This window comes from Apteryx rowi, unplaced genomic scaffold (genome assembly GCF_003343035.1).
Source record: "Apteryx rowi isolate R43461 unplaced genomic scaffold, aptRow1 scaffold_824, whole genome shotgun sequence".
Lineage (NCBI taxonomy): Eukaryota > Metazoa > Chordata > Aves > Apterygiformes > Apterygidae > Apteryx > Apteryx rowi.
In genome coordinates, this window is record NW_020451121.1 from 255,367 (window position 1) to 283,365 (window position 27,999).

The 27,999-nt window shown below is 35.7% G+C and overlaps 2 protein-coding genes across 4 annotated transcripts in view; one reads left to right on the forward strand and one right to left on the reverse strand.

Annotated features, from left to right (window-relative positions):
• Nucleotides 1-6,756, forward strand: part of LOC112977361 (protein-lysine methyltransferase METTL21C-like) — a 22,774-nt gene extending 16,018 nt beyond the window's left edge. Inside the window, exons 3-6 of the mRNA XM_026089644.1 lie at nt 1,200-1,363; nt 2,491-2,633; nt 5,730-5,847; nt 6,113-6,756. Coding sequence (XP_025945429.1) covers nt 1,200-1,363; nt 2,491-2,633; nt 5,730-5,847; nt 6,113-6,507 — 820 coding nt within the window. The 3' untranslated portion in view covers nt 6,508-6,756. The remainder of the gene's footprint in view (nt 1-1,199; nt 1,364-2,490; nt 2,634-5,729; nt 5,848-6,112) is intronic.
• Nucleotides 6,757-6,858: 102 nt separating this feature from the next.
• The window catches only part of TPP2 (tripeptidyl peptidase 2), a 53,927-nt gene continuing 32,786 nt past the window's right edge, over nt 6,859-27,999 (reverse strand). For 2 of the 3 annotated variants that reach the window (XM_026089623.1, XM_026089625.1), the window contains exons 24-30: nt 26,610-26,648; nt 19,675-19,826; nt 19,430-19,526; nt 18,329-18,459; nt 16,808-17,015; nt 8,404-8,523; nt 6,859-7,769 (exon numbers count right to left, since the gene is read on the reverse strand). In XM_026089623.1, the coding sequence (XP_025945408.1) occupies nt 7,680-7,769; nt 8,404-8,523; nt 16,808-17,015; nt 18,329-18,459; nt 19,430-19,526; nt 19,675-19,826; nt 26,610-26,648 (837 nt within the window). In that variant the 3' untranslated portion in view covers nt 6,859-7,679. The remainder of the gene's footprint in view (nt 7,770-8,403; nt 8,524-16,807; nt 17,016-18,328; nt 18,460-19,429; nt 19,527-19,674; nt 19,827-26,609; nt 26,649-27,999) is intronic. The other variant, XM_026089624.1, reaches the window with a different exon arrangement.

Genomic DNA, 27,999 nt, shown 5'->3' on the forward strand with positions numbered 1-27,999 from the left:
GAAAAAAAAAGGATGCATTCATTCATGTGCCAGGAAACACTGCAGCTGTGGCATTATGTTCAGTCTCTTGCCTCCCACATCATCCCTTGAATTATACACAAAGCCTGCTAGCTAGATGGAGGCCCTCTGGAAAAAAAAAATCTGCAGAGATCAATTTACTTTAAAACTTTACTTTTAAACACACAGTACAAAACTGCTGTGCCATAATCGTGATCAAATGCAGGGCTGCACACCACACTCTGGGAGTTAAAACACAAATCCTGCCCTTGCCAATAAACAGAGCAGCCATAAGGAATATATCAGGTATCAGTAAAACTGCAATAGTGTCAATATCAYGTGTGCAAATAAATCACCCACGCCAGTCAGCAGTTACTAAGGTCTTTAAAAAAAAACTACCTCCAGGCATTGCTTCATCTCCTGGACTTGGCCAAGCCTCTTCCCCTTGCAGTCGGACGTCTAGAGCAGCCTCCTGTGGTATGATGCAGCCCAAGTTATACAACACCATCTGCAGCATATATGGCTGGAGAGATTATACGATCCTGCACTCTCAAGAACTAACAGCATAAAGGCAAATTACAGATAAAAACTTAGCACCACTGTCTTACCACCATGGTAAGAGGGGAGAGTGAATTTGTACAGCCTTTGGCCAGAGGAAGTCAAGAACCAGGGTTTTTCTTTATTTATATTTTCATATACACACACCAAAACAAAAAAAACACAGCAAGTACTGGCTGTAGCCAGTTAACCAGCTTTACCACTAGAAAGCTGAGTCCTGAGGCTCTTTGGGAAAAATGGTCGTTTATACAGACAAAAAACAAAAAAACATAGACACTACAAGCCAGTTCATCTTTCTCAGTTGTTGCTTCAACCCCGTGAAAGTTAGATCACTTTTCAGACTGAATAGCACCATCAATTTGGTGATATCAGGGTAAAGTTTTTGTTGTCCACATAGTGAAATGAAATGCAGCAAAACAGCTGGAGTTTACTAAGAAGCGGCTGCAACTGTTTCCAGAGGATTAGGTAGGTTACCTCTTATCACAGCTTCCTGTCTCTTCAAACTATCAATTAAAAAAAAAAAAAAGAGAGAGAGAAAAAAAAGAAAAATATTCTCACTTTTTTTCCTCCTTATAATCACGTCTCATGCAAAGTGAGTGTCCTTAAGCTTTTACAACACTAACTTTTTTCGCCTTCCATTTCAGCTCTCTTGCTATGATCTCCACACAGCAGCCACCATTCCCCAGCAAAATTCAAAGAGTAATGGACTGCAAAACTGAGAAAAAAGAAACCTGTGAAGAGCAATATGACTCTGAAAACTGCACTCACAGCTCTGAGCGGGCATCATCAACAGCAGAATCCAACTCAGGTTTAATCCAATTTAAATACTGCAATTGCTACAGCATGCTAATATTTCATAGCTGCTCCTTAGTTTACAAATATTAAATTTTCTTTTTGGTGATCTCTATTTTCCCACCATTTCCTCATATGTTTTTATTTATTATCAGGTCCAAAAGTACTCCACCTTCATAGTTAAGATATATGTTAAAAAAGACCTCTGCTTTTTATTTAGACATCTAAAGATTATTTCTCAATTACAATCAGAGGTACGATTACAATATGCATTGATTGGGCCGGCACTGTTGAAGTTGTAGCATTACAAATTTCAGCACAAGCTAAATTGCTCAGACACCTATCAAAGCTCCTAGGCCAGCATCAGTCAAAATCCATGCAAGCCAGAGCTAAATTAACTAATATTCTGACACACTGATACATCACACGAGTTGAAGTGTCAATTTTTTCTCTTGTTTTGTGGAGGAAGGGAGGATGACGATGATGATGAAGAGATTCAGAACAGCCTCCAGTTAGAAGGTCCCAGAACATTTGTATGGGATCAGTACTTCTTCTTGTTCTGTCCAGAACGCTGCAGTTACATTTCAAAGCTTCTAAGAAGCTACAGTAAGATATCATACTGATAATAAGGATTTGCAAACCCTCATCTTAGGTAACAAATTCAAAATACAGAGAAACATTTTCTAGTATCACATGGGAAACACAAAATTTCCAACAGAATAAATTTCCCACAAACGAAAATGACAGTACACCTGTACATGCCTATACAGGCATAGTATAAACTACGGCATATCCCAAACTAAGATAACTTGGGTCTGAAAGTCTTATAGCCTTATTAGCAGAGTTATATATTTGAGTTAGTAGATCCTTCTAAAAAGGCTTATTTCTATCTGTAAATTGCCCACATAAACATTCAGAACAGCAGGAAAGGACCACCAGTCCCTTGACTCCCCAGGCAGCCAGACTGTCCACCTTGAACAGCAACTCATCTTGAGGCCAAAGACCTGACAGCTTTTCCAGTGACCGTTCCTATGTACTATATTCACAAAGTATATAGATATATATTTTCAACCTTTTAACAAGTCACACAATGAAACGCACGTGTTCATGCATATAAAACAGATATCATCTTTTCTCCCACAGACTCACCAGTGACTCTCCAAATACTACAGAACTGGGTTCCCAAAGYTTCCCACTACTTTGACAAAGAACACTATACTTATGCAGGCCATCAGATCGTCATTCAAGAATCAATAGAACACTTTGGAGCAGTGGTATGGCCTGGTGTAAGTATTCAATAAGGCATGCAGAAAGCTGACACAACAGAAAAGTAAATCATGACAGTGGCATACAAATATTAAAGAAATTTTTTAGATCATACTTCTGACAGAGGTTTCCCTGTGCAGAATGAACTTGTGAAGTACTTTAGCAGAAAGCTCTGACTAATGCTAATTTGACATTTTGTGCCAAAAGAACTCTAGTATATCAGTGAACAAAATGTAAATCCTTTTCAAAATCACGTGCTCCTTTCCGCTTAAAGGCCTAAAAAAACCCCAACCTGCTACTTGCTGAACATGTAAATTGAATTCAGACATTAAAAAAAAAAAWAAGAAAGGAAAAATCAGGAAGAAGTGTTCAGCTTCTTTTGCGTCTCCAATCAGTCACTGCTGGAGCACAAACAATCAGCAATGGAAAAAAGGCTAAAGAAAAAAAATTATGAAAGTGATTAAATAAAGGAGTTTAAAAACAAAAAATTATGCTTCTTTAAAAGAACAAGCTGGAATAATTCTAATGCAGAATGTGCAACCAGAACAGCTTCCTCTGTTCCATTTTCACTTTGGAAATTTATTACCAGTGAACGTTATTGTGAGAATTACACCAGACTCCGAAGGAGCCAAATCTTCTTTAATTGTACTGGAAAGGAGGAAACTGAACACCAGGTTCACCTGATGAAGCTCTGAAAGGCAGTCAATACAAAACAAAATACAAAGTGTTTAAATGAGAGTATATAGGAGTCTCTTCAGAATTTTGTGAATGTTTCATCACATGTGGAGGAAAGCACTCTYCTCCATCCCAGCAGAAGCAGAAAACAGGTAGTTGCTGAGGGGATTCTTAACTTGCTTTTCCCAGCACTGTGGAGCAAGTGATTAACTCTTTAATAGTATTACTAAAGTAATATTACTGCAGGTGTACTCTATCCAAGAATACAGATAGGACAAGATGAAGAATAGTACTACACATTCCAGACACTTGGCCCTTTTGACAATCCTTAAGAGCTGTTATGTACCAACAGCAGGCTGGATAGAATCTGAAGTGTTCACACTCATGCTCTTATGTTTGTTTATTAGAACACCTTCTTCTAATACAGAGAATCAGAAAAGTCTAACATCATCCAATAAACCTGCTTCCCAATAATTTTTCTTTGCCCACAGTCCGTTAAATTTATGATGACTGGACAAAGGACATCTATTTATTTAAGAATAGTCAATTTATTGAGGATCTTTATACAAAAAAATTATCACAATGACTACCAAGTTCTCTGGTCATCCTGAGGTTCAAGGATTTTTGTATCCCCTCCCCCCCCCACACACACAGAGTTTATAAGAAAATTGTGCCAGGTGGCAGAAGTAATGACAGAGTTTTATCATGAAAGGGAGAATTAGTCAGCATTGTCTCAGAAAGGAGAAGATCATGCACTGGTCTTGCATATTTTGCCATGTGAAAAACATGTTATTGGGACTACTTTCCTTGTTGGATGAGACTGTATACCTTCTGTGTATACCTTTAAAAAAAATTAGGTATTGATACTGTTTTCTTCTATGGTTTTATTCCATATTTTCTATGTATAGAGTTTCCGTATGAAAGCAACAGAATAATAATATAAGGACAGCTACGTTACCCTAAGTGATCCATACATAATCAGTTTGTTAGTGGATAAATCTTGCTCACCGTCCAATTTGATTACATCAAGTTCTACAGCTATGACTACTCCAATCCGACAGCTCAAGAAACCATAAAAACAACTTTAAGTTAAAAGGAAAAAAAATAAAATCAGTTTTGCTCTTTTCAGAACTGAAGATAACTTAAGGAAGGAATTTTCATTACGTAGCTTCAGGCTTCTAATCTGAACATTTAAGTGAAGATCTGGACTCTTTTTATGCAGGATGACCACTTCTGAATAGGCAATTGGCAATTCAGTATTGGGAATTTACATGCCTGAAGTTGGATATATGCCTACAAAGACAGAGAATGTGAATTCCCCAATATAAGCATATTAACTATTTTAAAGTCTTTAAAGACTTTTAAAGTCTTTATATGGAAAACTGTACAGTACTTGCAAACAGGTCTTGTCCAGTCCTCGTTTCTCCCACTTGTAAAAACACAATTTTATGTGGACTCAAAAATACACCTTTGAGGGAGAAGAAGCTCAAATGATGGAGATATAAAAATTAACATTTCAGAATTTTTCAGATCCAGAACATTCACTGAGAAAGTTCACAGAAGATGGCAGCCTATTTCAAAACAGTAAAGAAAAAGAAAGAAGAAGCGTATGGGCTGGTGAAACAATATTTTATTTTGAAATGTCAGATCATCAGTTCTCAAATTCAATAGGTGCCAGAATGCAGATAACAAATGTTTCCAAGAAAACCTAGAGGGTGCACAGTTGGACTGGTAATTCATTAGTTGCCAGCTTTCTTAGAGCAGGTGCTCAGTGCTGCATTATGAAAAGCACAAGAGTTAAAACAGTAACCGTACTACAGTTCTTGAGAAGAAAAAGCAGGAACTTAGTTTCTTCAGCATCTGTTTATATTGTTTATAAACAGCCAATTTATGTTCTACTGATAAGATCTTTACAAAGAACTGATAAGCACTTCTCCTGTTCCCTTACGCTGAGGTAAAAACTTAAGTTTATTCTATTACCAATAGACAAGTGTTGAGTACCTTAATATCTTGGTAAATACCAATTTAACGCTTCCTTTTCATACATATTTTAACATCCCCTGCCAAAATCATTTTTCAAAAAGTCTCTGCTGAACCCTGAACCTACTTTATGAATAATAAATCATAAGATTGCTTTTTGAATATCATTAAACCTCATTTGCTGTGTTGACTGTGTACAGCCCAAGCACTATCTTAAGTTGTCAGAGGAATCAAGAAGCATATAGAAAAGTGTAGCAAATCCATATCCCACAAAACCTAAAAAATGAAAATAAGCTGTTTAAAAAAATATTTTGCCCCCTCCCAAAAAGACATCTTGTTTCTTCCCATATGATGGTTTCATGTTACAGCCGTCAGTGTTTTCCACTGTATAAAAAATATTAAATGAATTTTTGTGCAGCTTACCTAATTGATGCCTCTTTGGGTATGTGTTAACTTTTTAGGCACTGGCTTTATCTCAGTATCTGGAATCAAATCAAGAACGATTCAACCTCAAAGACAAAAAAGTTTTGGAAATTGGTGCTGGAACAGGCTTAGTTTCTATTGTGGCCTGCATCTTGGGTTAGTAAATTCCAATTCCTTTTGGATTTCTTGTGAAAGATGACCTAGATCTACTAATGCCATTTTAAGACAATGAAGCAACAGCTGAAATTAAGACTTGGTTTTCTGTCACTTTTTAAAATGAAAGTTATCATAAAATACGGTTCTGTTAAGAACGTAACTACCCTAATTATTGATGGGGGGGAAAGCGGCAGGAAGTTATATAGGTATACGTTCCTATGTCCATACATATCTCTGAATTAAAACAAGTTCATTTTTTCTTTAGGCGCTTATGTTACAGCTACAGATTTGCCTGAAGTTCTTGAAAATCTCTCATTTAATATTTCAAAAAATACACGAAACATGAATACGCACAAACCTGAAGTGAGAAAACTGGTATGGGGAGAAAGCCTGAATGAAGACTTTCCTATATCAACTTACCGTTATGATTTCATTCTGGCAACTGATGTTGTATACCATCACACAGCTCTGGAACCCCTGCTAGCAACGATGGCATATTTTTGTCAGCCAGGGACAGTATTATTATGGGCAAATAAATTCAGATTCAGTACAGACTATGAATTTCTGGAAAAAGTTTGCAATATATTCAACACAACCATTCTAGCAGAATTTCCAGAATCAAATGTCAAGCTGCTTAAAGCCACAATGAGAAAAAATTGAAGAGAGAACAATTACTAACTTTGATTTAATGGCAGCACCTTGCAGCTTGGAATGTCTTGTAGCATTATAACACACTCTGTGCATTTATGTTTGTACAGTTGTATCAGTTTTCCATTACAAAATATGAAAAAAAGGCAAGACAGATTATATATGTATGAACTCAAGACACTAGTATAATCTGTTCAAACAGACCAACTTCACACCATTGAAGGGACAACGTTAGTAGCGACAGTTAGTGGTGAGGCATTATCAGAAAGCACTATCTTCTGGGCTGCAGTGAACTTCTGATATGTGTAAGGTGTTTTTTTTTCAACAGGTTTCATTTATGTACTCTTGGAGAAACCAAGACAATTTTCAGCTTTATTATTTGTTTTTATTAATTATAAAATTTTTTTAAAGTATCAGAGTGCACATGGTGTTTTTTGATCTTCAGTTTTGCACATTTATTCTGCTGTGTTTTACATTTTTAACATTATTAAACATATATGTATAGCTTTACAATACCTGATTAAGATTTAACTGTCTGGCACTTTTATACACGTATCAGCCTGTCCTGATACTCAACTTCACATAGATTTTTGAGTTTGCCTGAAATCACTCCAAAATGAAGATATACAAGAGCACCTATGCATCAGCAATTCTGAATTACACATTGTGACCGTTTGAGAGGTTGAATTTTTCTTTAAAAAAAATGTAAACTCTTGCAAACAATGCAGGTAATGATATCCCATTACTACAGTCTAATAAATAAGATTTTAGCTACGCTTGATGTAGCTTTAAGGCCTTCATACAATTGAAAATGAAATTAAGATTAAACATGTTAAAATTGTTTACTGTAAAAAATACAGAGCTTTTACAGGTTTGCAGTTAAAATTAACAGTTAAGAACCTAACTTGCATGCAATAAGCCTTCTCAGCCTAATTCCAAATCCTTGGTGTTGGCAGTTCTGGCACATCCATTGCCAGCAATGGGATGCACACTAAGGAAACTCCCTGATGTCAGGAGTTAGGTTAACAGGTATTAAGCTGTACCCATGTGCCTTTACTGATAAATACACACAATTTAATAATCAGCATTCAGTAATGAAAACATGCGTTCCAATAAAAAGTCAAACTTATCTTTTCATATCCTGCCCATATAAAATCACTTTAAAGTTTACAATTGTTGGTTTTCTAGAATACACAATAATCAGGTGGATACATGACAGGAAGCCAATTTTCAGTGAAAGTTGCACAATGAGTCCATCCAAGTAACTTCATTAGCTGAAGAAAAAAAGCAAGCATAAAAACCATTAGAAGCTTTCTCTAAGGTCTTAGTCTCTTAATTCAAATCCTCCTAACGAACACCACATTGATACCAATGTCTTAGAACTATTATCAGGCAGACAATAGACTGGAGATCTTTGATATACTTAGCCCTGAAAGGGAAATAAAATCGTCCTACATAATCTCCAGTCTTTCAATTCAATGCGCAAAAATTTTGTCCTAGGAGATGTAGTAATTCCCATCAACTCCCCCCACACCATATGCTACTGGCAATATTTGCTATTAGTAATACTAATAACTATGGTTGAACAGCAACATAATGCTATTTTAAATATGCAAAAGATTTCTGGGTAAGTTATCGCTATGCTCGCTACATCCAACAATAAGTTCCAAAATCTAATTCTCTTAAAAGTGACAGTTACTCACAAAGTAGCCACTCTAGAAAGAGAAAGAAGAAATCACTATTAAAAATGGAAGTCAAACCATAAAAGCCTATACATCAAGCTTGTTAAGATGTTTAGAGAGTTCTGTAATTTAAAAGGTATCAAAAATCCCCCAAAACTTATACCTCTTATTTTCAAAAGCTTATTTAGCATGAACATAGTCCATCACTTGAACAAATACACCTTACCTGAATGCAGTTTTTCAAGTTGTCCTTTGTTGGCTTCTCTTCTGCAAGTTTTGTTGCAAACTTGAGACCTCTCCCATACATTTTATTTACCAATGCATGCTTATAGGCAAAAGTCAAAACCTACAGTGTATAAACAAAAACACACTAGATTTTAAAATATTTGAATCTTACAAGGCTTAACAAATAACAGCAGATTCTGTTCAGATAGCAGAAGTAATTTAAACAAAGTAAGCATTTACACAAGATAGCTTGCAGTTTTTTTGTAATAAAACAAATGACTCGCAGTAGTAGCTATAAACATGAACAACCTAGAGACTATTTCCGACTTCATGAACATATCTGACTTCAGAACATCTTACATAATGGACATGGCCCCATTTCAAATATTGTATTAATTTCTATCTTCCTTGAATTTTTATTCCCTAGAAGCTACTGTTTGGCATATAAAAAAAATCAGAAACCAGGCAGTTATATCTTTGGCTCACAGAACTAAAGACCCAATTGGGAGGTTTGATTCCCAAGAAGTCACAAACTTATTGCAGAAACAAATATGAAAATACATAGTGAATGATATATACACACACACACACACAGATATGTACATAATTATAAACAAGCAATGAAGACAGGTAAGCATGAACACGAGCCTCAGGTTTGGTCAGTTCCTTAATCCTGATAATTTATCAAGAATAGATTATAAAAAAAAAAGCTTCCTCTTGATAATATTAATTCCAAAAAGACAGCTTACAGTATTTGTCAATGTTATAACTAACATGCAGAAGTGAATGTGTCTATTTCTAAGTATAGAATGTAAGTGCTAATGTAAAATAAAACAAGTTAACACCCTAACACTGACAGTGTTCAGGGTATTACAAGATATTACTTCATACTACTTCACCAGTTAGAGCACTAAGCATTAGTGCTCAATCAAAACATTTTAAGTTTCATATATTCCTTTCTGTACACCCACAGTAAACATATAAATATAAATAAATAAATAGATAKATATATTTTTTTAAACCGAAGAGTGACGCATATCAGCAAGATTAGGAAATATGGCAAAAAGGCTCAGGTTGCTTCTGTTGTTGGCAAAGTTTTTATGAAATCTGGCTTGAGTTTGCTATTCATTTCCTCTCAGTACAATGTTTTTCCTTCTGACTCCTCCAATAAAAATTTATTTTTCCCCAACACCACCCACTTAGAACATCCCATTAAGAAAAGCTAACAAAAACACTCCAAAGATATTCATAAATAAATATTTTGCATTAAGATAAAAAAAATTAACATTTTATAACAATATAAACACTAAGATACCTGAGATCCCAATAGTGCAAAGACTGAAAAACCTGCCTAACTTTAGCTACCCTGAACACTTGTACTGCATATTAGTCACACACCAAAGTCTTTGCAGGATCATGACTTAAGAGACTGAGCTAAAAAATATTCCCCCCATCCCCAAAACACTTATTGCTAAGAAAGTAAAGGTGTAATTTTCAAGCTCTGAAATATACTCCAAGCACTCAGTTGCTTATTCTCCTTCTGTCTTCAAATACTTATTTTGTTCTGTTGAAGTATTCACTCAAGCTACTATAGCTTTTGAATACCGAATTCTGCTAGTTTAAGCACACACGTATATGCAACAATGAGCATACAGCACCATTCACATACAGATTTTCCAAGTATTGCTATTGGAAAAACATTTTGCATGCTGCACTCTCAATCCAAATATTTTGGATATTTTCTGAGAGCAAAAAAACATTAGCAAACACTTCTGAACAACCGCTCAGTGGATCCATTAGCAGATTTAGTGTTAAACTAAACTTAACATGATCCCTTCTGTAAAAGATGACAGAATCACAAAACAAAACAAAAAAAATTAAATGAAAGATGCATTGGAGCTCTCAGCATATAAAACATACTGGAGGCTAACCAGAAATAATGCCACTGCTCTATTAAGAAAGCTCTTACCTGACCCTGTAAGTTTTGAATGGCTACTGAACATCAATGATAAGGGCAGGAGGAAAGCCACTTGACACCATTTCTTTCGTAACAGGGCTCCCTAGAGTTTTTGCGGCAAAAAAACAAAGCATTTTACGAAACACCCTTGCTCTGGCTAAGTAAAAATTTGGGTATTTCTAAATGAGAAAAAAAAGTCTGCTGGACCAAAGAGGCTGAAACAATGTTTCAAGAATTCTTGATAAAAGATAATTTCTGTTTTGGTGTTGGAAAAACTATCAGCTGTATACAGGTTAAGTAAAACTACTAAAAGTTCATTAGCACTTCAGAAATTAAAACTAATGCATGAGATGCTTTAAGATCAGAACAGGTTTACAAGCAAAAAAAGTTTTAGATAAGATGATGTTACACTTTATAACTTGTGCACATATTGGTCAAATTAAGCCTTATAATTAAAACATTGCAATGTTTACAATATCACTGAAGATTATGATTCCTTGATACTTATAAGGAAGAAGTAATTTGCAGTGCTATTAAGATGTAACAGAGAAAACAGCTGCTATCCCAATGCATAACAACAGCAGATAAACAATCTGTATCATCTAAGAGCAGTTGATAGATGAAAGAAGTTAACTGGAATAAATTCTAAGTACATGATAATATCATTTCATAATTTCAATAAATCAGCCTGGCTTTTATAGGAATAGTAATATGGACCATAAATTGGCCACAGTTCTATAAACAAAGGGCAATAAGAAAAAAATGATGTCTATTCCTAGGACACTAGGTAATCACTCTTAGACAGTGTATTTCCCAAACTAATGGCCTGTAGAAATAAGCATACTAAGAGCCAGACCCACAACTTTGGTAGGATATCCAGCTCCTTTAGCTGCCCAACTTGCCACCGACTCCATTGATAATTCAGGTGACTACATAAAGATGAGCATTTATGATGATAAAGTGCTGAAATGATATACCTTAAGATATCTGCAGAACTAAAACATTTAAAAGCCTGAAAACACTTTAAAACCCATTCATCCAGCAACACTAACCTAACAGAACATTTCTGGTATCCTAATCAGGATCCCTATATGAAGAAAAACTAACTTGTATAATCAGTTACATCATCATTTAAACTGTTGCTTAAAATGTATCTATATTCACAAATAATTAAAATATTAGGTTATGTTATATAATCTATGGATAAACTCACTACAGCCACTGGTAGGGACGCCGAGTTGATATGTTTATAATTACCAATAAGCAAGTTACTTCAGATTCATATATATCTATGGCAATAAACTAAATGTTTCTTAACTATCTTTGTTGCCTCTCTCCTCTATCTACTAGCTTATTATAAATAAAAGCAATATTCCTACAAAAATTTAGTCATCTTACTTTCAAGAGAGGGAAGGGAGTTAAGAGAATCAAATATCTGGCAGTTTTTGGCAGTGACTGAATATGATCAGCTGGAATAGACCGAATTTGACAGCTGCATCTGACACAGTGTGGACAGTAACATGAAAACTATCCAGGCTAAAGACAGAATGGAAAGGTCTGGATCTTTTATTTGTTTACTTATTTTTAAATGTAACTTTTTGTTTATCCCTCACAGCTACCTCAAAGCTGAGGGGCTAAAAAAAAAAGGCATTAAATTCTACAGATGAGACACTCCCAATAACAAATTGAAAACATCCTACTACCCCTCCTATAGAAGTTTCATATAAAGACAGAGATTTTGGCCTACAAATTTTGAAGCTATGTTCCAGATAAAAAAAAAAAATTGCACAATTTATATGCCATCAGTAAAACTCCTAAAGCACTATCCTGCATGAGCTAGCATAATCAAAGAAATACTTACTGAACAGAGCCGCGTCAACTAGAGTTTATCTGAAATGCATACACAGGGATGTAAATATTTTCTTTCATATGCTTTAAAATAAGCCTTCAGAGACAAGTGATTTAAATAGAATAGCTGGAGTGTGAATAAATATACTTACTGTCTCAGAGTCAGTACCAACTTCCCTACATGCTTGCTACAATGTGACAACAAGCATGATACTTCAATGGAAGATAGCAATTCACAGGAACTTAAGAATGTCCTGTGGCAAAACAGGTGATGCAACTGCAGCAGACAGGTGAAATAAATGATATTATCTGGTGTGAGCAAAAACAAAGGAGGGACAAAGTTCCTGATTCATCACCAGAAAAAGCATAAAAGAAAACATGATCTCTTTGTTTTCAAGCATTCACTTAGCTTTTTAATTACTGTTATTTGGATGAACTTTGATCTACWGGAAGCTTAAAAGTAAAACCACTTAGACTAATATTTCTTCCTAAAGCCATATGTGTTCTTAAATTATCAGTACAATATTCAGGTTCTTTATTTTCGCTCTTTCACATCCAGCTGCCAACACCACAAACCAATGTTCATGCACAAGAAAACCTCCACGTTTGCAGTTCCAGCATACTGCTTTAAAATAACCTGGCTGCCTCCTAAGAGCTCTTTCATTTGAAGGACATTCAGGCAACCTGGTCTCTTCCTGATCCTACATCACTATTCTGCTTCCCCTTTCCCCCTTCCAAACCTCTTTATTCTTCAAAAGACAAGTCAACCAAGGTTAGCTGATAGGGCCAAGCCACACCACTTCATTTGATCAATCAGGTCTAAGTCAGCCCAGCATATCATCACAGAAAGGCTGTTAAAGCTGTAATTTTTTTTTTTTTTTTGCCTTTTACCAAGCTGATTTTTTTGCCAAGCACAACACAGCTGGACTGAAAGACATAATAAACAGAATGAACCCACTTCCCTTTACCCCAGCAAAAATACTTGGCTGTCGCTTGGACAGAATCTGTTTAGAAACCTTAAACATATTTTACAAAATTAAGTCCTCAACATTGTTTATTAAACTTCCTGCTGAAGGAACCAAATCATCTGAAAAACAAGGTTCCCCTTATGAATTCAGAACTTCAAATTTTCCTTTAACAGTCTTCAAAAAAACAATCATTTGTACTAAGCTATTCAATTTTTGTTTTTTAAAAAAGCAAAATACTCCAGAAGCGGAAAAACTTATTACATGTAACACTGACCTGGAGATTTATAGGGCTGTTGCTTCCAAATAGCTAGAAGAAATTATGAAGGAGGAAGACCAAATGCTAGCTCAGATATTTAAAACATTCTATTGGTCCCTCTCTAGGACAGAAGACATTTAATGTTCATTGAAACAGAAACCTGACAAAATTTTAAGCACAAATCCACTTACAAAACTTGTGAAACATCATAAATAAGAATGGGTGAATATCAGCCAGACAGCCATGGTTATGCTTGAACATAAGATGCAGTTTGGGAGAGGTGCATGGAAATGAAGGAACTGTAAAATATTAATTTCGTTTTTGAAGAAAAATAACAGCCCATGACATACATGTATCACTATTCTCACAGTATACAATTATATGCCTGCTCTGTGTTTGTGTAAGTTTTTTTCCAATACTTTCTTTTGTGTTAGAGCACATTGTAGTCTTGGCCACTGATAGTGACCCTCTAAAAAGCTACAATAAAGCACAATCAGATCTTCGTCATACGCTTATGCTTTTGACACAAGCTGTTTTCACACAAACAGTTTGTCACTGCCTGAAAATCATAATATAACAACTGAAACGGCTGATCTGAACGGTAGAATTGCTAAATACAGCTAGTTGTTAAGAAAACTGCTAGATGGACATGACATTTGTGAGTAACTGAAATGAAACAATATGAGCAGTAATAAATGTGAAACTTCTAGGAAGCAATGAAGAGAAATAAGAAAGTTCTCTGTTGAAACAAATTCCCCTGGCTCTAGTCCTTTCCTCTAAATCTGTTGACCGGGCAACTCTATACAGCATTATTATTTCACTCCAAAGCAAAATTCTCTTTTCAAAGAGCTTCTGGCAAGAGACAGCTTAAAAGTAAAATGCAAAAAATTAAAAGTCTCAGCTTCAATAGTCATAAGACTATTTTAAAAAGCAGCATGCACTTTCCATTCCCACTTCTATCTTATTCTATCCTATCTATAGGAACTGCTGCAGAGTGCTACTAAACACTACCACTGGACAGGTGAGAGGGTATATCCATCATGTGATCTTCAGCCACATTAAACTGTGGGTTAGCAAAATTGTCCCTACATGCTCACTGACCAAACTACATGCTCCTGGACCACAGGAAGCACAAAGACGACCACCACAGAAGCCAGCAATCTACACAAGTTCCTTGCTAAGCAGTGACAGAATCGCAAAATGGTTGAGGTCAGAAGGGACTTCTGGAGATCGTCTAGTCCAACAGCCCTGCTCAAAGCAGGGTCACCGACAGCTGGTTGCTTGGGACTGTGCCCAGGCAGGTTCTGAATAGCTCTACAAACTCTCTGGGCAACCTGTTCCAGTGTTTGACCACTGTCACAGTAAAAATGTGTTTCCTCATTTTCAGACAATTTCCTGTTTCAAAGTGTGCCCATTGCCTGTCACTGGACACCACTGAGAAGAGCCTGGCTCCATCTTCTTTACTGCCCCATCAGGTATTTACACACATTGATATGATCCCCCCCGAGCCTTCTCTTCTGCAGGCTCACAGTCCCACCTCTCTCAGCCTCTCCTCATTTATCAGATGCTTCAGTCCCTTTATCAGCTTAGTGGCCCACGCAATACTAGTCATACTAGCAATTGCAAATGTACGGATACAGGACAATTTGTCTGGCAACAAGAAACCACAGGATGATAACCTGTATATGGGCCGGGTGAGTAAATATGAGGCTATGTATGGGTAGAGGCCAGACAGGTTGCAGGAAAGCAAGGAATAAAGATGTACCTCAGGGGTCATTAGGAAGCAGTACGAAAGACTGGCTTTATTTTCAGGAGCTACCAGTTTAAAAACAAAAAACAAAGTTCTAGAACATTCCTGGGCTAAAAGCATCCTCAGTTTTAGATTTTAATTTGACTAATAACACATTCTCCTCACTAAGAAAAAAACCCCAAGAGGGAAACGCAGACAAACACCCTGCATGAACAGGATGGAAGTTATTTCCTTATTAAATAGCACTAAAAGGCCAACAAAATCTTTAAGGTTTGTAATGATTTGACAGTACAGAAGTATCCATTTTCAGAGCAAAACCTGAACACGTTCCTAGAGAAATTCATGATCAAAGGCAGTCAAAGAGCCAGGTTCAAACCCCTAACCTGTCCGATTCAAATGACAGTTACTCATTCCAGGCCCACAGCACTTAGCACAAGAGTGCCAGGAATCAGTATCCATCTTAAAAAAAAAAWATATAACGAAGAGTGATAAATCTCCAACAAGATGTCTATGTTGGCAGTTTTTCCACTGAAAACATTCCCATCAGCCTTAAAATCAAGTGATAAAAAGTGAAACATAGGGTAAATACTATACTGGAACACACTACTGTATTTACAGATAGACAAAAAATTAATGTGTCACATTATATGATTAGAGCACAAAATCTGCTACCATAGGATACTATAAACAGTTTCAGATTGAAAGAGGAATACTCAAAACATTTATGTGGACAAGAATATATACATTAAAGGAAGCAAGGGTAATGACCACTACTGTTCTTGGGTCAGGCCTCCAGCTAAAGCACAGGTTCTTACCAGGAAGAGCACTGTCAAGAAAATTAAGTCATTTTTAATTTCAAAGCTTTTCTTTTATAAGAGTCTGAAGTACTTTGGCAATTTAACTGAAATATAAACACACACATTGGTCACTTCATCTTCCACTAAAAATGTAGCCATATGCAGTGTTAAGTACAGCAACTACTGAAGTAACAAAACAACTCAACAGTTAAACAAGCAAAGTCAGAAACTCTGTAAATTAAAAACTTGAGGGATTGGGTTTTTTTTCCTGGCATAACTATCTTGAATGAGGCAGTCAGAACCTTGAAATAACAGGGAATTTTGCGCTAATAAATTTATAAGTGTAATTATTGCCAAGTATTCTTCCTTTACCTCTACAGACATTACTGACAGCAAAACACAAAACTTCTCTTGTCCATAGTGTAGAAGAGGCTACAGAATGCAGGACTAAACAGAGTGGGGATGCTGCACACTTCTGTGTACAGCTAGAACAGCACAGAGGTTAATCAAAAATACTCCCTGAAAGGTACAGAAAGAAGCAGTTCAATAAAGCAAGCAGCTTTTTCACGGAAATCTAGTACTGCTCTATACCCTTCCCTTTACCTCTACATTCACATGCACAGAGATGGGTTTACCACAGATTTGATAGATTTGGCAAGAACTCTGTGGAAAAAGGTCATTAAGGAAGCACAACATATGGGGACAGCATGAAAGAGTAGAGGGGAGGGATGTATGAGGCGATGCACACAAAGGTGGTGCAYAATTCCAGGAGAGACCATCAAAAAATCCATCATGCAAAAGACAAAAAAAATCTGATCTGCTCTCTTACCTTGCTGTCAAAAAGATCGGTCCATTTTGTTGTTTCCCAGAATGTCTCCGTCAAAGTCTCTGAGCAGCTCTCATGATCCTCATCTTTTCCTTCTGCATCACTGGAAGCAGCCCCATCTTGGGCCTGCAGATGAAGAAGTTGGTCAGCCAGTGCACTTCCTTTTCTACAAAGAGCATCCACTAAAGTAGTCTTCTGTTTTTCCATTTCACTGGGGCAGGGGGGGAAGCATGAAAAATATTAAGGAACTATCGCAGATATATCAGTAAGAACAGAATCAATGCTTTACTGAGTTTTAATCAGAACAGTTACAGCAGTTAGCACACACAATGAAAATAAGCACACAAACATCATTTTTAGAACAAAGCTATTTATAGTTAAACTAATTGTAAAGAACCATCTAGAGAAGCTATAATTAAAAAGTGATTCTCAGAAGTCTGAAATGCCTTTGTTATCTTAAGGAAAGGGCAACTCAAGATTCTAAAACTGAATAAGCCAGCATCTAGCAATACAGCTTTACAGTTCTTGGCATTATAAACAAAGAGTCAAATCCAGCACTAACATAAGCAGATACAATTCTGCTGACTTCCAAGGAACTGCATGCAGTTATACCACCACTGAATTTGGTGTTCAATTTCAGATATTAAATTCAACCACATGATCTAATGGGTCAACTTACTGAGAAACGTTTAGAATGAAATTAAGTGATTGCTTCACTTTCAAACCAGCAATTCTAGAAAAGTACACGAATATTCTGAATAGCTAGAATAGACTAGTTATACAATTGAAATCTAGTATTTTATCTAATATAATCAACAAATACGTATCTCCCTTTCTAAGTGCCTAATCCTCTGATTTCTTGTTCTTTTATTTGCGACTAAAACAGTACAACATCAAATACTGCAAAGTCCACAAGTTTTTCTCCAGACTATGGCATCACCTTCAAAATAYCATCTTTATAGCGATATGTTTTGGTACTTCAGAGGAACAATCTAAAACCAGAGGGGGAAAAAAATGCATGAAAAATATTCTGAAATACAAGTATGGTCACCATTGCCTTTCACAAATAAAACCTTTTGTAAGCAGTTACTTCCAAGACAGTTGCCAATTTTGTCTTCAAATCCAGATTAAAAGGGTTACAAGGTATTTTGAAAATGCAGGTAGCATTTTGAATGAACACCTTTATATTCAAATTCTAGCAGTCCCTCTGACTTGAGATTAAGCCTGACACAAACTTAATATCCCATTTTGCTGACATATTTAAATCCTGAGAACATCCTTGTTAATTTTATTTGACATAACTGAGCAAAAAAACGGAAGGTTTCTGTGTTTTTCTGTGTTCCTGCACTCTGGATATATAACAGAGAACTAGATGATCTTGCAACCAAGTTTGAAACTGTCTGTGTCCAAAATAACAGAAGTTATTCAGAAAAATTCTGGTCATTCAAATTCTTATAAGCAGARACAAAATGTATAGATTACAGAAATAGGATTCAAGAAAAAAAATATTTACTGGGTAGGTACTTTTTTATAGTAGTTGCATCAGGCCTGGGATCAGTCTTCATAGCAAAATAAACTGCCAATGCTGTCTGATCAATATGAGATATTACAGTATTTGCAGCTTCAACAATTTCATCAAGTCTTTTCATTCGTTCCTACATGAAGAAGAAGAAGAAAAAAAAAAAGTATTTAGCAATACAAAAATCACACTACTTAATTGTTGATTTGACTTCCACTAGGATAATTGCAAAGGTATGCAGAAACAACACTAAGTAATTCAACATGCCCTTTTCTTCACTTTCTCCAACTTCTGATTGAAAACAACTAATTAGAAGTCGGCATTATCAATATTTCATACACCTGTAGTGCATTTTTACTGAAAATGAACTGTAAATAAGAGAAGGGCATATGCAAAATGCAGAGATTTTACAAAAAGAAAGACACCTTTCAGGATGAATTTATCCTCTTAAGAAATGCTGGTAGCAGTCATTCTTTTCAGAAATGAGTGCAAAAGCAGAATCAAATAAATGTATTGGAGAAAAAAATTCAAACTACCGACATACACATGAAGCTGTTTATCTTCCGGTTTAAAAAAAAAAAAAACAACTCAGGCAGACATATGCTGGTCTGTTTTAATGGTTCATGATTCTCATTTCTGAGGACAGTGACAGATGGTGGATTTAGCTGTGCCAGTTCAAGGAGTTACTGCCCTCAGCTGTCCAAGCAATTCTGCTACAAGAAATTACCATGTGAGGAGCAGAACAGGATGTGTGCATGTCTCAGGTATCCCCACTTTGAATGGGATTGTTGTAGTCTAAAGCAGTAAGGAAGCTTACAGTATACTCAACTGAACAAGGAGCAAATGATACGCAGACATACTACATGTAGAAATACTTTTTTTCAACTACTGTCAGGAAAGTTAATCACTGCCAGTTAGGAAGGCAGCCAATTATATCACTGCCTATCTAGTTATTAATTTCTGCTTTACTGTACTTCATATAGCTATGGCAGTCACTTCAAGATAAAACATTTACGAAAAACAATGAAGGAAAAACATTCAGATTCAGTTGTGCAGGCTAAACAGATGTATTCAGACAAATCTCAAGTTTTAAAAAGCTAAATAACCTTTTCAGAATCCAGCTGATGAAGTCTTGCAACATATAGTGGAAGATGATTAGGAAAGGCTTCTTTCAACTCATTGTACACATCAGTGGTATCCAGCCTAGAAGACAGAGCATAAAAGTACAGATTCTGGAGTTTCAGAGGTTCACAGTTTTTTCCTAACACTAAACAGTGACACCCAACTATTAAATTTTGATTTTGTTTTGTACATCTACTTCGAAGTTGTACAATAATGGCAGCAGACATACTTGGTCATCCATTGTATCTTTAGGTCTCTCAAAGCTTCAGCAAATTCTTCTTTTACATCTTTTTCTTTTTCCAGTTCTCTTTCTTTCTCTTTGCTGCCATTTTTACTCTTCAATGGTGATGGTATCAGATGATAGTGAACAGTAAGAACATCCTGGAGGTGGGAAGAGAGACACACGCTGAGTAGGATACAGCATACCTTCTCTCATGCTATAAAAAAGCTAAATCATAGCAGGCAACTACTCTGAGCTATATACATATCGAATAAGGATTCTGAGAGCAAAAGCATTAGCTGTAAGAATTCAGAAATTGCTTTAGCTTTTTCTAGCAATGTAAGGATCCAAGTATAAAAACAGTACAACTGGGTGTAAGAGAAGAAAACCTAAAGCTGACTAAGTTTGACATTTTTGTATTCAGGTAATTTTACATAATATTCCTTAGAGCATCAGAAGGAGGGTTTTTGATTTAAGAAAAGTAAATAACTTGGTTAAAAGATGAAGGAATAAAATCAGTTAAAGATCCTATCCTTTGAAGTCTGGGAATAAACAAGCAAATGAAGAACACTCAATTCTAAAAATAATATAACAGTAGTATAAACATGAATGTGCCATAAGATACACAGGTATATTGCCACTGAGACAATATTTCTTCCACATGCCCACTGAAATAGCTGGTGCATCCAGTCAATTGTTTCCCAGTTTGCTGCTACACACTTTCCAGTTTCACCTGTATTTGTATTCAAATTAAGTAGACAGAACAACAAGGTATTTTTCTGAAAACTCTATATGAGAGCACAGAAATATCACAATAATTTGACTTCACGCTATACTAGTCAACAATTACCATGAGAAAATCAGCTACAGACATTTAGAACGAAAAACTTAATTGATCTCAGACCCTGCTCTAAACCCCATTTCCTAAGATAATTTACATATAAATTAAGCCAGCATTAGTTTTCAGTCATTGTTTCTAATAAATACAATCGCTGGGGATTTTTTTTTGCTGCTTGTTTCAAATGTTGCTTTTTTTTTTTTTTTAAACAAGCTCCTCTGCAAACACTCAGTGCACATGCCCAGTTATTTTATATAAGCCATTTCACAGAAAAGATTACTTAAGCTTAAATCCTCCTTATAGCATTTGTCTGTTACAACACTCTACACTCCTGTGTTGTCTGCTCAACTGATGTGGCAATCTAATTGTTCATACCAATCATTCCAAAATACATCTGTGTGAATATATATCCCATAAATCAAGTCTGTTGTACAATAAAATAAAATGAAATCTTGTGCATATTTTAGTCACTTAAATAGTAAAAAGGCGACTGTTAGCAACTTCTGAGTATAATCTTGGAATAATGGCCTCTACCATCACACTTCCGAACCTATTCAAGAACAGCAATGAGCAATGACTTTATTTGAACTGATAGTTCAAATAGAACAGCAGCTTGCTAGAGGTTACTGAAAATATTGGTTAAGACAAAATGACATCAATTTTCCCTTAAACAATTCTTCCAGGTATTTAACGTATAGTTACAAGTGAACCACAAAAACTGATATTTACAGATRAACAGCTATTTTTTTAAAACTAGTTCAGATCACTAATAGAATTTAAAGTGCAGTCATCACTGGAACTACTTGCACATGTGCATTTCACATATGAAGCATGTGACCAAGTAGTATACCTAAATAAGACTTCAGCAATACCTAGGCCAGAGCATGACAAAATGGGTCATGGAGGCAAGCACATGCAGTGGAGAATGCAGAAGTCAGGAAAATGGTGCAGGGGCTTGCTATGGTAATTAGAGAAGCAGAAAGCAAGATGTAGTTTGTAAAAGCAAACCAAACATCAAGATGTTTCAGTAGTAAGAAAATCTGAATCAGCAGTTTAAGGTGGTTTTTAAATATATCCTCTACTGATATTAGTATCTTTCTGAGAAAGAAACCTCCCTTCCTAAAACATTCTTATAATATTTCAGGATTTCCTTCTTTCCTTCTTTAAAGTCCTCTTCAGTCTTAGTTGGCAACATCTGTTTGGGGTTAGGTATCTAAATTGCTGTTGCATTCAAGCCCTGACTATATGAGAAGGCTCTACCAGTCCAGTTGAAGGTTTCAAAACAAATGTAATTAGATTGACACAATCCCAATTATGTGAACGAACATTTTAATTTAAGAGACTTCCACATAGTTAAATCATCAACAAGCAGTAAAACATCAGCTCACTGTTCTGTCAGCTAGTTATGTTCCCATGAGATTCCGCAAGCATTACAAGCTATGATCATTAAAAGGAAGACAATGAGCTTCAAATCTGGGCACCTTCCTTTCTCAGAAAGAGTTCACAGAAAAGTGTAGCAATGTAGCCTCTTTCTGCAGCCCATCAGAAAAAGCACCAAACAGAATGAGCTCCAGTAGCCACTTCCTTCTCCACAGACATCAGTCTTATTTCAAGACAGAGATAAGGTCCATGTGCATTTCACATTTCACTAAACTATTACAAGACCATATGATAGACTTCAGGCTTCTGCAACATTTTCGTCACTCCATATGTAAACATTAGTATTAGTTATGTAAGTCCTTGCAACCCCTTAGTCACCAGAAGATCCCAGGATGCAACTATCATTGCCTTTACAGTAAAACAGAATTTCTCTTCCCATAGTAATGAATTTCACAGTAGTGTTTCAAAGGATTTAAAGGAGACAAAACRGTACCAAGATATTCATTTCTGCACCATCCCTTCCCCAAGTCTTTTTTTGCAAAGCCTCTTCTGAAACAACCTGAAGAAATTTTGGTCCCTTGGGCAGGAAGACAAGAGGCTCATCCAAACATCCTCAGAAATGTGAAATGCCTGCAGACACTAAGGATTTCTGAAAAGTATTCACATGGCAAAGAAAAAAAAATTTTGTCTGTTCCTCCATATACTTCTTTTTCTGCATTTATAGGAAAGACTAGTTGCCATCAATTTCCTATACGTATTTTCCTGAGTTAAGTCTAGTTGGCTTTAACACAGAACCTAGATTTAACAGGCACAGCACTACTTACTTTTAGAAAAAAAAGCTATTCAAGTTAGCTAAAATATGGCTGATTAAAATTTAAATGAGCTAATGACAGCAGCAAGTTCATTATTGCAATGACAAATTTTAATACTTTCATTATTAGACTGCATGAAATTAAGTGTACTCAAATCGATGACTGAAGACACTTCATATTTGCCAGCACTGTTTTTTCAGTAAGCCTAACCATGAACATTAGACTACACTAAACAACATTCAGAAGATAATAATAAAAACTTCTTCTAATGAAGACTGGCAATGGTAATTGCCATTCACACAGAAGATTGCTAGCCCTGAGTGAATGTCACTAAATTGTGTTTAGTAAGCTACACTGTTTACATTGAACATTAGAGGTTATGGAGGAAAAAAAGGATACTTTTTCCAATTCAGTGCTTTAAGCCATTTTCTTATTCAAATTTCACTCTGCTCATATCATAGCAACCACATCACTAGTGTACTATATGTTATTTTTTATATAGGTGTAAAAAGATATAGCTATAGATATAGAAAGAGAGCAAGCAAGCATACTATCCATTGAAAAACTACTGTAAGGAAACTACTTGTAAGGAAACTTTCAAATTAATGAGAAAGCTGCCCTTTGTTTATTCTCTAAAAACAGATTAAGCAGTGTTAAAAACCTTGGAAGTATACAGAATTCGCATTTTGGTCAGTGTACTTTGTGCACAGTTTCGTAAGCCTCAGTGGGTTTACTTTTAACTAGAACTACAAACTGGATACACACAAGGAGCACAATGCCATCAAAACAGTCATCTCTTGAAAGAGCTTAATTAAAAGCTTAAATATTCCCTTAAATTTCCTTAAATATTTAAATTTGAATTTCTGTCCAATGATTCAACATCTAGTACTTCATGTGGAAAAAACAAATGAACTATCTTTATTCCTACTTTAAAGCATTCCACAGCAAAGCTAAGCACAGCAACAAGCTCCTTAAAGGAATGCTTCCCTTATCTCATTTTCCATTTACTAAATACCATGCACACACATGATAGACTGTGGTTAAGAAATTTGTAACTACTTTAACTTGCAAACAATTTGTTTAACATTGCTTATTTTTATGGCACTAACCTTATTTAATTGAAAACAAATGCAATTTCTCAAAGTCACCTGCAAACTTTATACAAAATTAAATCAGACACACAGTTCCTCCTATTTTAAAGGCCTCTGGGTTAGAAAGGGGAGTGTAAGGTTAGATAATGGTGAAAGGAAGTTATCCAACACATTTCCTCTTAGAGTTTAGAACAGTAGCTAATAATATCTGCATAATCCATTCCTTGCTTCAGAATGAGGAAGAGGAGGGTAGAGCAGGGAGAAAGACCTATCAGTAGGAAACTTTCATCCCTTAGCTCAGCCAGTATATTGCTGTTCACAGGATGCATTATGGAAAATAACAGAAAATGCCTTTTACAGACCAGAAGTAGTCAGGGATCTATTTTCCATTCTGACTTAGGGAGACAAGAGGAAAAAAAATCTCAGATTCTATATTGGATGTCCAAAGCTAGGTTGTGAAAGAAGAAAGGTACATAAGACCSATCTGTTTTTCGCACAGCTGTTTAGCATGCATCTCTTTGTTAGAGACCAACCACACTTCAGAGTTAAATCAGCTTCCCAAGTCAAGGCAGTAGGGTTCTCTCCACTTCAGTGGGCACCAGTGCCAAGGAAAAAATGTCACTGAATTCTGATTATAGTCACCACAGGTGCCATCAGAGAGGAAGGACTTTTTTTTTTTTTTTTTTTTAGGTCCAGTCACATGAAGACATTTAGTAAAAACCCTTACCTAAGTTGTCTTTTTATATTTACATACAATTTAGTCTCCCAGAAAAGCTCTTAGGTGGACAACCCTGCTGTATACGTTTAGTAAGACAAAGACCCCTGCTTATTCTGTGGAAAGAACCCACAGACTTTCTTGTTTCATTATAAAAGAATGAACTGTTGTCTTTGGAAAAAGTCAGGCTGCTATCTCCTGGCATAACTTCGAACTGCTTTTATGCAAAATAAAAACTATTTTCAAACTGCCAGAAAAGACCATCCTTGGTTTCTGATAGTGTCATGTGTACAGGTGTAAGCTAGTATATTTGGGGGATGTGGGGGGAAGGCACTTTCCATAGACTAGTCACTGATATCAGAGCAAAAACCATCCCTAAAATAAGATCCATAAACAAACATTCCTAACCCTACAAGAGGGGCAGGACTTGTCTGCAAAAAATAAGATGAAAAGTCTGTGTGTACCTTGCTCAAGCACAACCTGACTGACCCGCCCACAAAAGGGTTAAATATTTTCCAGCATGGAAAAAAAATTCTGTACTGCATGCAGATTTTAAGCAAGGGAGCAGGGTAAATATTCAAAATCTGTCAACTAAGCCTGCAGATTTGCAGTCTCAGAAAGAACTATTAATTGATGAAGCTGTTATGGATCAATGTGTTGAAATGCAGTGAGTTTTATTTATCCAGTGCTTAGTAGGATGATGCCTCTTACGAAGCACAGGTGGAAGTGTCCAGAAAAGGAACTTTTACTTTGACTTAGGTGAGTATTCTACTCAGATCTCAAAAATCTCTGCTCTAAAAACTGAAGAAAATAACCATGTGACCTCCTGGATCTCTGCAAGAGGTTCTTATGCAAGTTAAATTAAAATATTAAAATGTTAACATTAGCTCCCTTACCACAGATTCACTTCGTGAAAACATTATACCCTATCCACCAGGGACCATGCATTCACAAAGGATTTTAAATAATCTTTCTAAAAATGACCTGCATAACTTTCAGATATGGTATGAAAATAAAAGAGCAGGAATGTGCATTAAAACCCTTTTCATAAAGCCAGTTATTACATCAAGATCAAACCAAGGTAGCAAACAAAGGCTCAGTTACCAACTCACTGTTAACAGAATAACAGATTACTGCAATAAATTGTTATTCATGATTCCTGTGYTGTATTTCTAACACAAATCCTAAGTAAATTTGCATGCCAATCCAGAAAACAGCATCTTGAAAACAAAAGAATGTAAATAACTTCAAAAGAACAAAGCCAGAAAAACAAAATAGTAGCCCAGTAAAGGTAGCCTATTGAAATAGATCTAAATAAACCAAACCAAAAAAAAAAGGACACCAAAAAACCCACAGACTTTTTCAGTCTCCACCTGAGGGCAGAATATTATAATATTCAGTGTAAAAATTTGAGAAAGCACAATATTAAACACTGCTGTGTTAAGGTCACTCACTTTTTTCCCCAAAACAAACCATATCTTACAAACACTACAAAATATTTTTTGTGAATTCTACCACCAGTTCTCACAGTATGAACAGATAAACTAAATATTAATTCATTACAGGTTATTGTGGACTAAGTGTAAGTAAGAGCTAAAGCATGATCTAAGAGACTTTTCCACCAACTCTATCCTTCCTAAAAATAAGTGTTTATTTTCCATTACTATGATGACAGCCAGCTCTCAATTCAGTAGTTTTGATGCAGAATCAAATACCTAGCTATATACCAAAGTGTTAGGTTCATTTTCAGTTCTTAATTTGCAACAGAATGGAATAGGTAGAAACATTTCTCACAAAGTCTTGACCACAAACGCTGGAGATTCCCAAGTATTTTATGAAAAGAAAAGTTAAATCACCAATCACCACATGCATTTTTATGGCAGCAATTGCAGAAGTATCCAGATGCTCATGTTACTCAATTAGCTTTATATTATAGTAGTGTTTTGTCACTCTACCAGTAGACGTGTTTAAGGTGCTGAAGCAAATAATCCAAGACTAAGGAGGTAGATGAGGGAGAGAAATTAAAAATTAATACTGGTAGACAAATTCTTTAAGTCATATGCAAAAAAGACTTAAGTATATCTTTTTCAAAAACTAACATTCAGTACCTTTTTAAATTTTCCTTGTCGCTTTGCTGCAGACTGCCCCTGGGAGTTAGAATAACATACTGTAAGAAAACATGCACACACCACACAGGATGGAGACACCTTCTCTGTACAATTATGGTTATATTTTCAACCTACAGACTTTTAAACTGTTAGAGAGTCACATCTATGATCAAACATGCTCTTAAAGCATGCTCCTTCAGTTTTTTTTAAATTAATAAAACAATGCATTATTGTGTATACAGTCTCTTGTTCCTGTAAAACAAGCTAGTGTTGTTAACCACTTAGCTCAAATTAGTGAAATTATAGAAATTCAGCTTCAAAACTATAGATTTTAGATTTAGACTGTTCAGTGGCATTGTTCTATTTCATAATAAACACACTGAAATTAGATATATTTTCCCTCAAATCACACCCCACTTGGTGAACTAGAGACAGCTTTGCTGCTTATTCCTCCTTTTTGTCTCCTGGTGCATGCTGAAGTTCACTGAAGGCAGCAGAATCTAGTGCTACTCAATATCAACCTTCTTCCAGTGAAACATGACCATAACAATAATGCTTTAGAGTATGATGTGAGACAGACCTCAGCAAGAATTTCAGTATACGCTCTGAAGTTCTCTTCATTGCCAATAAATGAAATTTGACAAGTAATACCTGCTAACTACTGCTTCCCATCCCAGAAATCACTGTATACAACAACTTCATTGGTTTTAAAATAAAGGTAGACAAGTATTAAAACTAATTGTTCAAGGAACTCCAGCATTCAAGTTAGGCAAACTAAACTACACTAGTGCAATGGATTTTCCATGGATTTTATAAAAGTATACTTGCAACCTTGCAGGAATCGCAAAGAAATAAGACTAAAAGTTTTTAGTTAACTACTAGGTTTTTCCTCATTAGAAATATAGCTTCCTACATACATAAATTCTCTCAGCAAACATTAACTAACCTGCAATTACAACTAAGATTAATACTGTAATTTTCCCCCATTGATTACAACCAGATCAGATTTAATGAACTAAACCTGTCTATTCAACAAGATCTAAAAGGTAATACTATACACCCACCTCCTCACAGAAACACATTCTAGGAAAACAAACACTCTTGTACAAGTTGTTCAGCCACATTTAGTAATATATAGTTCCATAGACGGGCTACCTCTAAATACTCATGATCAACATTAATTCAAATTTATTCTCAGCTTTATCATCTATTTAAAAAATACTGGAATAGCTAAGGGAATCTTCTAGATACCTTAGCACCAGATAATCASAGAGAGTGATCTGGCCACTTTAAACGCTGTTGCACAACAGATTCATTCAAGTTAGAAAGCAGTTTTTACAGGATGCTGCATTATGAGCAAAACAAAAAACAAAAACTACAGCTTTTTCCA